At 42.9% G+C, this 14,185-nt stretch overlaps 2 protein-coding genes across 3 annotated transcripts; both read right to left on the bottom strand.

Annotated features, from left to right (window-relative positions):
• Positions 1–1,427: 1,427 nt before the first annotated feature.
• Positions 1,428–7,487, bottom strand: LOC141484580 (uncharacterized). The gene is given in 5 exon segments (XM_074179550.1): positions 1,428–3,036; positions 3,415–3,672; positions 5,418–5,682; positions 5,748–6,913; positions 6,916–7,487. Coding segments are annotated over 5 exon segments (3,582 nt in total). The 5' UTR covers positions 7,339–7,487; the 3' UTR covers positions 1,428–1,566.
• Positions 3,032–5,378, bottom strand: LOC111511061 (uncharacterized). Of its 2 annotated transcripts, XM_023167066.2 has the most exons (2): positions 4,807–4,948; positions 3,032–4,748 (listed from the first exon to the last, which is right to left on the bottom strand). In XM_023167066.2, exon 2 carries the CDS (start codon positions 4,739–4,741, stop codon positions 3,707–3,709), a length of 1,035 nt encoding a protein of 344 aa, XP_023022834.2. In that variant the 5' UTR covers positions 4,742–4,748; positions 4,807–4,948; the 3' UTR covers positions 3,032–3,706. The 2 variants fall into 2 exon arrangements, with proteins under 2 accessions (XP_023022834.2, XP_074035792.1); XM_074179691.1 differs by having other exon boundaries at positions 3,032–5,378.
• Positions 7,488–14,185: the final 6,698 nt, after the last annotated feature.

A 14,185-nucleotide genomic window follows, 5' to 3' on the forward strand; every position in this document is an offset into this window, starting at 1 on the left:
CCTTACATTGTTCTTGGCTTTCAGAAACGTTGCCGTATCGTCTTTTTCCACTGAATTACTTCTTCCGACACCTAAATAGTCATCGATCCTCTTTTCGCGATTTTTGTTCACGTGAATAGCCGCCATCATGTGCATAGGCCTAAAGTTAGTAACACCACTTTCGTCGATCAGCACATAAGGCACCCTGCCCGCTAGCACGCCTCTGGATGCGTCTTTGGGAATCACGGCCTGCAGAGAACCCCTGGATATCAAAACAGGAAAGTCTATGTCTGTTCTCTTCACTAGGAAGTCCTCGATGGCGAGCAAGTTTTGCTTTTTCATCAACTGCAAGGGGATGCTTCTCGAAGTGAGAAGTGGAGCTTGATCGGAAATCAGAACAGCGCTCTCACGGATCAGTTGTCTGATCCTAGGGTCGGATTTGGCACATTCCGGATTCTTTTTGATCCTCGTAATGGCGGTTTTCAAGGAATAATCCCTTTCTGCTAGGTGTCTGATCAATGTCATTCTCTTCAACATATTGTTGGTCTCCTCCAGAAGAAGAGAACCATCAGTAGGTTTGCTCAAGTCGTCTACCACATCGTCCAGACCTAAGGCCTTCGCGAAACTCAACGTTTCTCCTCCTTGAGCTCTCGAAAGCCGTTACTTTTCATCAGCTTTTTTAGGGTTTTGTCCATCATAGATTCGACTGCGGCTACAATGGCTCGTTGTAGAGCTTTAACGGCATCTTCGTCCGTTTTCACTTCTTCTATCAGCGTTTTCAAAGTGTCTAGTAATGGATTCGTCGTTTCAGGGTTTATCTTCGCTATTTTCGTAAAAGCCACGTTCATAACACTCTCTTGGCCAAGGATTTTGCTGATATTCTCCAAAATATCCTGCGTTGACATTTGTTTGTCTAGGATATTATTCAGAGTAGCCACTTTAGTGTCTTCGATAATTTTAGAGAGCTGTTTGAAGGCCATGTTGCAGACTTCATCTCTGTCGAACTGTGTTTTCATGAGGCTTACAAATTCCAGAAGGAGTTTGATGTCATTCTTCAATGGTTGAGTTAAGATGTCTCCGATGGCCGTAAGCGCCAATACCTGATCCTTCGGTCTATTTTTGAACACGTCATTAGCAGCCACCAAAGCTGTCTTGAACAATATTTTAAGTTTGTTTGAGCTCGAGTGCAATTTAATTTCGGAATCCGTGGCGTTCGTACTCAAGTAAGACGAATTAATGTTGTTTGAACGAACGCTATTTTTATCTCGCAAAGTCGATCTCTTCTAGTCATTGTCAGAAGTATGTCTACGAGCCTATTAATAGTGTCTTTATCCTCGGACATTTTTGACGCTATTTCCAGCGCGTCTTTCTCGTTCACGTACGTTACTAAATTATTTTGATTTTCCATGTGCTGTTGTCGCAACTCTTCGAGTTTCTTTTTCAACTGAGCTTTTTTATCCTCGAGGCTGGCGATTACGTCGTCCATATCGTCGACGAGTTGCTGTTTCAGTTTTTCCATGTCCAGTCTGTGCTGCTCTTGTTTCAGCCTGATGGCCTCCATGTCTAGTTCTTCGATTTCAGAATTGTTCAGGTCGATACTCGACTCGTCCGTGGATTTTTCATCGGACTCGGACTGATCCGACAGATCCTCTTCGATGACGATGATTTCGAAGTTTTCCAAAATATCTTCCTCGACAACCGGCTTTTTTTCCTCTTCAACTTACGCTCACTTTCGTCCTGGGGAGGGGGTCGTTCCTCAGGGGTTGTAGCGAATGTGAGCTGCCCGTCAGCAGTGATGGCCGATTGCGACGGTAAAAACATGGGATCCCGTTGGTCTTCGCCTAAAATCAAGCCTCCGATAAGGGTGGGTTGGCTACCGACGTTTGTTGTTATGCCAGGAATATATTCATCCCCGAATTCGCTTTGTATTGTCTGCCCTGGAACAAACACCTCACCCTCTTCAGTAAGCACCATTTGCCCGCTGACGAAGCATTCTTTCCCAGAAGGGAGTTTCACCACCTTAACCCCCGATACCTTTCGAGCAGTATCGTTCTCGTTCGCGGGAATGTCTTCGATTTCATGTAAGCAGGCAGTGCCCATGTTTTTAATTAGATCTGGAATCTCGGTTAGTGTAGGCAGTTGATTGAGCATTTCTGGGCCGCGGCTCAAAATAGTCTCGTTGACATTTTTCGTGGCGTTCAAGTCGTCAACCTCCATTTCAATAGGGCACTCGCTAGCAGGTTCCGATAGTTCATCAATGACTCGCTTGGCCTCCTCCTCGAATTTTGACCAGTTCAGATTCTTCATGTTGCGCTTCATCATTTCTTTGTACGCTTTGGAATTTTCCCATTTCTGCTTCTTGCGACGTTTCATTATTTTTTTCAACTCTTCCTCCCACTTTTCCTCTCGCATTTCTTTCTCCTCGAATATTTTAGCTAGACTCATGGTGTACTTACCATGGTGATGGAATTTCTCCTCCTCGGGGGTAGTGGCCCCTTCACCGCAGAGCAGGTCATCGAGGCCCTCCTCATAGTATTGCATTTCTAAGGGAATTTTTTTTCTGTCTTTCAGTTTAACTATGATTTTGTCGTTCTTTTGTGAAACGAGCACATCCAAGATGTCCCCGTCTCTGATGGCATTTTCAAAATCGGAATTGAAAACTATGCAGTACTTTTTGTCATCGACAGCGTATACGAAAAAACTTTTTGTTTCTTTGCTTTGAAGAATTTTTAGGAGTATTTTATGGCTGTCGTTTTCTGGGTCCAACGTAGGAGTCATATAAGTATAATCCTCTAATTTGCTATGGGGTAGCTTGCCAAATTTTTCAGAATTTTCTGGCCTTTTTTCAGAGTGATGCAACAAAACTGGAATGTAATGCTGGACCTTGGCCCCAAGCAGCCACTTCCCAGTTATTCTCAGAGTTCGCAAAGCCTCTTTGGGGGTGAGCGGCTTCAGCAAAGGCAAATAAAAGTTTCTCTTGAAAATCTTACTAGCTCCAGTGATTTTGCAGAAAGACAGCACGTAGTTGACCATTTTAAAAATAAAATTCACACAGTTTTAATTTGTTTTATTTTAAGTGTGATGGACGGATACAATGATTTATTTTCGACAAGAATGATTTTAATATATTGAAATGATCGGCACTACACAATGGAGTAAAAAACAAGCAAAGTTTTAAACAAAAGAAAATCAAAAATAATATTTCGTATTCGAATCGGCTCGTTCGGCGCAAGATGTTGACATGCCCGCGTCTTCGATGTGACTGAAGCTGCGTCGCGGCGGCGACGCTTGGCAACGGACGCTGCTTCCTCGGCTAGAATCGTCTTCCAAAATCGTTTCCGTATGCGTTCAGAACGTGCTGATACTTCAACAGTCTGGTGGCGTTTTTAGCTTTTTCCAAAATATCCTTCGTCTTATCGTCGTCAAAGAACGTACCTTTTTTATACTGCTCTCCAACTCTTCCAGTTTCGGGCTCTTCTTGACAGGCTCGAGGGGGACGAATTCCTTGGGCTTCTCGAACTTCATATTTCTGAACTTCTTCCTCATCTCCATTCTCAATTTATCCACTTTGGATTCTTCCCTGAGTATCTTTTCTTCTATTTTTTCTTTCATGCGCTTCTTTTCTGCCTCTTCCCGCTTCGTCTCTGCTCTTCGAGTAACTTCATTGGATCCTCCATAGGTTGTCTTTGCGGTCTGAAAAATTCTCTAGGGGGAGAAATGTCTTTCTTCAACTCGATGATCGGAGGTCTCTTCTTAACTCTTTCTTTTTTCTCGGGCTCTGTTGGTTCGTCAAAGACTCGACGACGAATGATGATCTCCTCTTCAACTTTTGGCTTCGGTTTCGGTCTGGGTGGTGGAGGGGACTAACAGAGGGGGTACGCTGTCTTCGTCTAGGTCGGTCTTCCTCGGTCGCTTCAAATTTCAATTGACCTTGCTCGGTTATAGTCGAATCACCTGGTAGAAACATGGGAGGGGTTTCCTCCTCCCCCATTACCAAACCAGGAATAAGCGTCGGCTCGTCATCATCTAATATGGTGATACCTGGCGTGTAATCTGTTGTGCCGTTCTCATTGATGATAGTTTGGCCTGGAACGAAAACCTCCTGTTCATCCATTGTTACCATCTGTCCGGTTACGAAACATTCTTTGCCGCTGCTTGGCAGTGTCAGTTTGACTCCGGATACGTTTTGTAACTCAGATAGGTGCCCCTGATCCAGATTTTTAATGACTTCCGGAATTTCCTTCATTACAGGGAGTTGACACAATACCTCTGGACCGCCCTCTTTGAGCTTTTCTGCCACATTTATGGTCTTTTCCATGTCGTTCACCTCCATTGGGATGTTTTCCTCCTCCACCACCTCTTCTTTTTCCTCCACGATCTGTTTCGTTTCTTCTTCGAACTTGTCCCAGTCCATGTTCTCGAGACAACCCGAAAGCATCTCTCTCCAGTCCTTGTTTTCTTCGCCTTTGTGCTTCTTCTTCCTTTTGTTCGCCAGTCTCATCATCTCGAGCTCCCAATCCTCAACACCGGATTCTTTAGCTTCGAACATTTTAGCGATAGACATGGTTTCTTTACCATGGTGATGTTCCAGTTCAATGAATTCCTTAGTCCAGCCGCTTCCACGATAGAGAGGAACATCTTCGTTGAACGGTGCTAGAGGTAGAGTTATTTTCATTCCGTTTTGAAGTTTGACGACTATTTTCTCGCTGCGTTGGGCTATAATGATGTCGATGATGTCTCTGTCTCTGACAGCCTTCTCCATCTGCGAACTGATGACAAGGTTGCAGTTTTTGTCGAACACCTCGTAAAGATAATGTTGGCCCTTACCTTTGGACTTTGTTCGAAGGAGATCCTGTAGCATAGCGTGGCCTTCCATGTTGTCATCGAAAAAGGGCTCGACATATCGTTCTTTAACGCTTTTGCGAATTCTCTTCTTAATAATCGGTACACCTTTGCCCCTTCTTCTCCTTTCAGCAAGTTTTTCATCTTGAGGCTTAAGGACCGGAATGTAATGTTCGATTCTGCTTCCGAGAACGTTTTGCCCAGTTATGATTTTTCTTCGAAGGGCATCTTTCGGAGACAGAGGCTTCAGTAAAGGTAGATAATAATTTCTTTGAAAAAGTTTGCTGGCTCGAGTGATTTTGCAGAGGGATATTTTGATGTTGACGGGCATCTCGCGCAGGTAAAGTCGATGCCAATATTCAATTAAAAAATGATCGCTATTACAGTACTACGAGTCCACGCGCGAGTGGGGCCCAGCATCGATAATGAACTAGAATACCAACGAATGCGGATGGATTTCGATGAATGTGGGTACGAACTGAATGTAATCGATGCTTGGCCCGATGATTGATATTAAAATAGCACAATGGACTGTCCTAATTGGCAGCTGTCCGCTAGATGATCGACTTCCATATGCGGTGACGCATAATCCCCACCGTATCAAACAGCCTCCCATACTGCGCTGGCTCTACCCAATTGAACGGCTCTGATCTCTCCTTGTTCAGATATTTTTTATAATCGACTTCGAAGAATTTGCCCGTTTTTATGCTTGTTTCGAGTTCTTTTAATTTCTCGCTTTTTTTAACAGGTTCAAGAGGAACGTACTCTGGTATCGGGGGTTTATTCTCCATCATTTTCTTCATTTTCATCCTTATTTCTCTTCTCTTCTTGTCTATAGATACTTCTTCACTGGCTTTCTTCCTGTTGAACAACCCGACCCGTTCTTTTTCTTGTTCCAAGATGTCTTTCTCAACCACGGGCACTGTCATATCAATCGGTTCCGCTCCTTCGGTTTTCGTTTTACTACGGGCTCATTGCTGACCGTCTCTACGGCTGCCTCAGATAGTCTTTTTGCTGTTTTTCTTGACTTTCTTTCACGGTGTTTGGGACCCATACTTTGCGTGTACTGTCGCTTTGGCCTCTCGTAAACGAACTCCTTTTTTTCTCGTTTTGGGGGCGGCGGTGGTCGTGCTTCGATTTCCTCTTCCTCGCTGTTTTGCTCCTCCTCTAACTCAACCTCTTCCACTTCTGGCTCTGGTTCAGGCTCAAGTGGTGGTGGTGGTGGTGGGGACCGTTCCACTTTGTAGTCGTCTTCGGTTTCAGTGAATTGGAGCTCGCCCGTTTTCGTTATGGACGAGTCCCCTGGCAGGAATACAGCTTTATTTGGATCGTCGCCCATTACCAAACCTGGGATGAGAGTTGGTTCACCTTCGAGCAAGACGGTGAAACCAGGGGTATACTCCTCCGTTCCCTGCTCTGTAAAAATGGTCTGACCGGGCACGAACAACTCGCCATCTTCTGACTTGACCATTTGTCCGGGCACGAAACGTTCTAAATCGGTCGACTTCATATTGACTTTCAACCCTGAAACGTTGGCGAGATCGACCATCTCGCCCTCTTCTTTGATTATGGAAATAATTTCTGGAATTTCAGGCATAGCTGGCAGCAATTTCATGACCTCCTCGCCCGCGTTCTTCAACTTCTCGTTGACGTTCTTTGTCTTGTCCATGTCATTCACCTCCATAGCTATTGGTTTGTCATCCACCGGATCGTGCTGTTCCAACACCATCTGCTTGGCGTCCTCCTCGAACTTATCCCAGTCTATGTTGTCGGCCTGGGCGGCCATCATGGCCTTCCAGTCCGCCGTACCCTCTCCTCTGTGCCTTCTCTTGCGTTTAGAGGCCATTCTCATCATCTCCAGTTCCCATTCTTCAACCCCGGATTCTTTGGCCTCGAAAAGTTTCGCTACAGTCATGGTTTCCTTGCCGTGATGATGGGTTTCTTCTATTTCTTTCCTTGTCCAACCCTCACCCCTGTAGAAGGGCGCATTGCCGTCGTATACGACAAGCGGCAGGGTGATTTTGGACCTGTCTTTGAGTACCACGACGATTTTCTCGCTCCTCTGGGCCATCATTATGTCTATTATATCTTTATATCCCTCAGGGCCCTTTCCATCTGGTGGCTAATGACTAGGGTGCAATTTTTATCGAAAACGTGGTAGGTGTAGCACTGTCCTCGACCCGGTGATTTTCCGCTAAGCAAGGACATCAGTCTTAGGTGGCCTTCCATGTCTTCGTCGAAAAAGGGCATGACGTATTTCATAGATGCCTTCCTTCTCTGGCGTTTCTTTCCCACACCTTTCCGCATGTATCTTCTCCTGTACCTTCTTTCTTGGTATTCCTCCAGAACGGGAATGTAATGCTCCATTCTGTTCAGGACATTTTTTCCTGTGATGATATGGCGACGGAGTGCATCTTTGGGCGACAAAGGCTTAAGAAGCGGCAGGTAAAAATTGCGCTGGAACAGTTTACTGGCCCTGGTGATTTTACATAACTGTATCATAACCATGAACACCATTTTGGCGGCTTTTTAGGAACAGCACTCGAACAAAAACAACGGAAATACACAGAAGAAGTCGGTTCTATCGGATTCGGTAAACAACTGGCTCAAATGTAGCCAGTTGACGTGGTGGGGAACCTTGTTCTTGAATTTATTTTTGTAGTCGGTGCCACTCATCAATAAAACAATTGAATCGAATGAAATCATTCGTCGTTATCTCTGCGATTTCCTATTAACCGTATGACAGAGTCACGTTGGCTCTTTTGAGACAGTTAGTCACGCTCAGAATCAGGTGACATGACATCAATACAAAGTTTAAATTTTGTTTTCCGAAAACTGAAAATTTGGAATTTATCGATACAGCGCAAACGCATAATCCTTATCGAATATTCAGTTTGATAATATTCCTTTCGCGAATATTCTGAAAGCGAAAATATATCTTCTTGTATAACACTGAATGAATGCAATTTGCCTCGTGATTACGTATTTCGGGATCGATTTAACTTTATCGATTTGTAGACAGGACGTGATTAAAATATCTCCGAGTGCCCACGGTTTCTTCTAAAAGCGTAATTGGCAGTTGTAATTATTGTCATGGATGAGCCATTCATTCCTATTCAATTTGAGCGGTTGCGCTCAAATTATCAAAAATTATTTATTATAATAGGTCAGTTCAGAGAACGGGCACCAGAATTTTCTTTTACTATTTTACTTTTATTATTTTTCAATGGAATATTCGTCGTTCGTTTGTTTTATTTTTGTAATATATCAGCTGCATGTCGTTCTTATGGGGGCGGCAGCAGATTAACGGAAAAACAGATTTTTAAACAGATTTTTTGGTGGGTTTTTGCCTTCGAGAGGTGCCTGCAAGGCCAAAGCCAGGAAGGGGTCAAGGGGGATTGATCCCCCCGAAAGTTCTACAAGCAACGGCCATCCAAAAAGTACATCAAATACAACGATTGGCTTGATCCAAAAAAGGATCGTTTTAGTTGCTCAAAAGCAAAGGAGAACAGTCCCCAGATGGTGACAATGTATAAGTTTGACAATATCCTCATAGGATATTACAGATATAATAATAATAATAATGCCTTATGTATTGCTACGAGAGTAGTGAGCCTGCGCGAAGAGGGTACATGGCGAGATTGCATGCTCTGCATGCATGCGCCTTTTCCGCCCAAAACCTTAGGAATTATGTATCTTATCTTCGGCGGCAGGGCTATTTAGCTTTTTCCCAGCCTGCTAACGAAGTGGTAGAACTGACAGTTCTACCACCCGTTGGCACGGCTGGAGAGGAGACTCGCATCATACCACCAATGGAGACGACAATCAGAACACGCAGGGCGCTCCACAGGATTAAGCCCCTGAAGCCACAAGAACTGGCTCGTTTGGATGCGGAGGTTCATAGTGTTCTAACAGAAGAGGCTGACATCTGGCAAATCAACACCGCCGCGTATAACGTCGTCCAATCGCTTTCCGAAACGGAAGGACGAAATCTCGGCCTTGCGGTTCGGAAGATTGAACGGCGTGTACACAAGATGGAGGCTAAGATCACGTCCGCGAGACAACACGCGTCTCGTATCCAATGTGTGATGGATTACAGGGCGGCCAACAGGCCTTTCACGCCCGCAGTGCGGCGAATAGCCGCCAATCTATGACGTATCCATCACACTTTAAGCCAAGGCGTGCTGCTGACCACCAAACAGCATTGCCTTGATGGGATACGAATGCTAGTGGCTGCGAAGAAGTCACTAGTGAGGCGAGCGAGAAGTATCGCGGAAAACCTTAGATTCCGCTTATTCCAAGAGCCTCCACGTGTTGTGGATAATCCGCCGACCGCTGATCAGGTGGAATCCTTCTGGAAGGATATCTATGAACACCCGCAGCCACTCAACTTAGACACTCCAGCCCTAGCGCAGTTCGAAGCTTTCAACAGAGAGCTTCGACAGCCTGAGCCCAATGAACTGCGCAACCCGATAACCTAGGATGACGTTCGAAGGGCCCTTGTTGGTTCCAAGAACTTTGCTGCTCCAGGCCCAGATGGGCTGAACACTTATTGATGGAAAAAACTACCAAGTACTCACCGCCATCTGGCCAGAGTTTTCAACTCATGGCTGGATGGAGAGCAGCCGATTCCGGATTGGTTTGTCGAGGGGCGGACCGTTCTTATCCCCAAAAACGGAGATTTGTCGGTTCCTAAGTTGTGTTATAAGTTGTTTACAAGCATCTTATACACACGAATACTCACCGCAGTTGACCGAGTGTTCGAACGGATATATGAGCAGAGAGGGTCGAAGAGAGGAGTCGCTGGATGTAAAGAGAACCTGCTCATCGATAAATGTGTAACGCAGGACTCGATACAATATAAGCGTAACCTCTCTATGGCCTGGATAGATTACCGTAAGGCATTTGATACAATTTCGCATGAGCTCATCTTGCATTTGCTCAGATGCCTTGCGGTACCCGATAACATAGTGAGATGCATTGAACAACTGATACCACTTTGGCGAACTCGCTTCACCATAACATCTGGTCAAGCAAGAGTCCAAACAGGGTGGGTCACTTACAGAAGGGGTGTATTTCAGGACGATTCCCTCCGTCCCCTTTTCTCTTCAGCATCTCACTATTGCCATTATCCGTTGCGCTCAGAAATACACCTACAAGGTCACCCATCTGTTTTATATGGATGATCTTAAACCTTATGCCTCTGGAGAGAAGGATCTCCATCAGTCTTTGAGGGTGGTAGAAGAGTACACGCATGCTATCGGTATGAAATTCGGAATAGACGAATGTTCAATGGTTCATCTCAAAAGAGGACGATGCGGAGATTACGGAGAGGATGTGCAGCTCGTAGATGGAAGCATCCTACATCATCTGGATGCCGGAGAGACGTATACTTACCTCGGGGTGGAACAACGCCACTCACAAGAGGTAACTGCAGTGAAAAACTCTCTCCGCGGCAAGTATCAGCACAAACTTCGACAGATCTGGTCATCGGAACTGTCGGGGAAGAACCAAGTAGCTGCAACAAATATGCTTGCCGTTCCAGTCTTACTCTACTCGTTTGGAGTAGTGAAGTGGATTCGGGAGGAGCTGTATCAATTCGACGTAAGGACCCGAAAACTGATGCATCTCTATAGGAGTTTGCATCCCAAATCATCCGTTCCACGGTTGTACTTCCCCCGACAGGTCATGGACCCCCGCAGTCGCGTGATGAGTATAGAGGTTCCTGACACAAGGTGCAGGGCCTGCCGCGAGGCGCCCGAGACCCTAATGCACTTGCTATCAGCATGTCCAGCATATGCGGTCTCGGCCTATATCCATCGACATAACGCGGCCCTAAGAGTGCTATATTACCATCTACGGCACTCTTACGGTATTGAAGAGACACCGGTGTTGCTCTACGCTCCGGGATATTGAATCCGTTGTGGGGAACGAGAAGTGCCGAATTTATTGGAACTATTGGTTCCCCACCCTCAGACTCATACAAGCTAATAAGCCTGATGTAGTCCTTCTCGACCACCAGATCAAAACGATATTTGTCGTGGAGTTTTCAGCTCCTGGTGAGACGAATATCGTCAGAAAAGAGGGGGAAAAACGGATAAAATATCGAGATTTTCTCTTCGAACTCCGCAGATTCTATCCAGATCACTCTGTCAAGATGGTTGTTCTGATTATTGGAGTCCTTGGTGGAATGATGTCCTCTCTACTCTCGAATCTTAAAATCATACCGGCTTGCCGCACTAAGGCAGAACTCCTAGCCGCACAGATGCAGAAGGCTGTCATTCTTGGCTCACTGCGCTTGCCCAGGCACATGATTCTCGGACCCAATGATCACTTACCCCACGGTGTGGGAGTGGTCATTGGTTGCTAAGTCTGGCGCGCCCTCCCGAATGTATCGGGGCTTCGGGGATAGGGCCTGACCAGCGCACACTACGGTGATAATAATAATAATAATAATAATAATAATATCGTCTTTATTATCTTCTAATACATTTAAAGCAAATTAATCAGGAACAGTTCATTTATTATATGAATATAAAAGGCAAAGTTCAGTTTACATGATGACAAGTCATCATTCAATTGCTCTTCAACTTAACCAACCTAACCTCATAAGTTGAATTCGATATGAGGTACGGGGGATGAATTGGACCGAATTTTTCTGGTATTTTAATGGTAATTCATTATTTCCTCTGAAACTAGACCTCCTTTGAAAAAAATTGAACACAAAAGTTGCAGAAAATATCACGGACTAAAACTTTTCTATAAATCATTTTTCCACATGACTTAAAATTTTTCGATAAAACTGGAAAGAATATATTTTGTTTTTGATTTTCCTTACCTGCAAAAATCATTTATTTTGCACCAATCGTTAAATGTGTTCTGTGTATACTTTTTTTTTCATTAAAATATCCAGTACAACTTTTTATTATTTTCATTTTGAACCTAAAAAATAACTTATTTTCAGACTGAAACATCCATTTGCCGAAAACAGCAAATGAATATCAGTCATATCATTTTGTCAAACTATCTACTATCAGATTGTAATCGAATTCATTAATGTGAAAACATTTTTTAGGAAATGGGGATTACTGAAAAACTAAATTTTAAAATACATTTATTGTTTTTCACATTTTCTGTCAACTTTTTCCATATTAATGCTACTTCTTGCATGAGAGACTCTCGAATATTTTTAATAGAAAAATAAACCACTCAGTTTACTCAAATGGGCTAATAGAACGACGAATGGAAACCAGAAATGAGGAATAATCAGCCTCGTCTAATTTTTACGGAATTCAATAGTATCTCCAAGCAATCACTACCTTCTCCAACCGAACTATTACTGAAATATCCTACAACTTCATTTCAATATTGAACGTCACGTTGAAATACTTCAAACTTCATAGTCATCTTCATTTTCATCAGGTTGGAATTTTTGTCCCTTACCCTTTCAACTGAGATTCGTTACTTCAAACTTATCAGCACGAAACATTATAATATGAATAAAAAACACTTCTTCCGTTTCCATCACAACCAGTTATTATGCAACAGGCTCTAAGAAAATGGACTACAGAAGAAGTAATCAAGAGAGATGGAAACCCTAACTGATATTTAGTTAAAACACAAGATTGTGGTCAGTCGGTAGCCGGGCGGTTCGACGTGAGTGCTTTGTTCACTCAGTCAATCGGTCGGTGTGAGTCGATGGTTTAAGCACCAGCCTGAACGCTGAATTTTCACTTGCTATCGTCCAAACCGTGTTAGGAATCACACGTTAAAAGGTAAGACCTCGTTAGTCCTCAGCTCGCACAAGTTTCGACTTCTGAGGGTTGTCGTTCGTTGGGTTCGATAGCTGGTTAACGGAAAAAAACATATTTTAAACATATTTTTAAATATATATCGAAGGAAAAAATTCATTTTTGCCAAAATGGTCTAAGGCTTTCGAGGCTGAGGATTTAAGTGACACTATTTTTTCGGGTTTGAAGGCCGTCGATTCTTGAAATTTTTTCCAGACATATCGTTGGCGCGAGTGGCTAGCTTCTTAGAGATTTATGCATCCTGAGTAATCTCGATGATGGACTATTACGGTGCTGGCTGAGGCGTATTTATGTTGACTCAGTGTTGGTTTGGTGTGCTAACATTAGGTTAATTTCTATAAGCGTTTATTTTGACTCAGATAGTTTGGTGTGCTAATACCTGTATCTGGGTTAAGTAAACTGTCTATGAATTCAAGATCGTCAAGAAGATCAGACTGTTGATCATCCTCTTGAAGATGATCATTTGGTGATCGAAACACGTGTCGAGGTGTTAAAATAACTGTTTGGTTTTGGAAAAAACTCCAGTATTATTCAATATGAGAATCCATTTTTTTGATATTTCTTTCGAATAGAGCAAATCGGATTTTTGTTATAAACAATAAATCATGAAACGACAGGGTAAATGGATTCTTGTTAGGATTCTAAAATATGTCATAGAAGAATTAAATCATGAAACACATATTTCTCTAAGAAAACGTGTTTCGCGAATGAAGTGGATCGTGTGAATTGTGTTCAACTGATCAGTGTCGAAAAAACGCCATTTATTGCCTCAATATTCAAATCATAAAAATTATTTACAATATTTTTCTCAAAATTTGTGTATTCTTTCGAAATGTAGGTGTCAGAAACTTTGGGAGGAAGATATTATCTTTATACTATGAATCGAACGCACCCGCTGAAAAGTCTAACGGCAAGATATCTTAACTACTTATTCGAGAACGATGCTCTTGTTATTAGATTCAGAGTTGTCACTTTCATTACTTTTGTAATGAAATACTACTGTTAAATATTTGTATTTCTATTTCTGATTATTATGCTAGTAGTTTTTACCAGTTTCACGTACATCTTGACAGCTTATGTCACACGTTTATGGACATGGAAACAAAGGTTTTGACTTTCTATTTCTTCGCCCTCAAACAAAAAATGAGGGAAACTTCCAAAGAAACGAAGAAAGCAACTAATTTCAAAATGAACTATTTTCAAAGATTTGTAGATCATGCAGAGAAGTAAGTTTCAGTCACTAACTGGAAGAAAGAGACCTCTCCTAAAAATATTTTAATGTAAACATTCAATTACACGAAAGAAAAAGTAGTTGTTCTAAAATCCTTTTTTGTATAAGGATTGAGGAGTAGAAAACTATAACTTTTCCTTCCTAAGAATCAATCACTTCTTAACACATAACCCGTTTCAATTTCACGGACTTGTCTATCGATTTTTCTTCAGCAAGTCTATGCTAGTTTCTGAAAATTTGACAATAAAACAATGGCAGATATAAGAAGTACGAAAACTAAATAATATAAATTTTAGTACTAAAAACAAATCTCGCGTGGCAT

The sequence above is a fragment of the Leptinotarsa decemlineata genome, unplaced genomic scaffold (genome assembly GCF_025532065.1).
Source record: "Leptinotarsa decemlineata unplaced genomic scaffold, Ldec_3_MD MMD2_tig00026282_RagTag_RagTag, whole genome shotgun sequence".
Taxonomy (NCBI): Eukaryota; Metazoa; Arthropoda; class Insecta; order Coleoptera; family Chrysomelidae; genus Leptinotarsa; species Leptinotarsa decemlineata.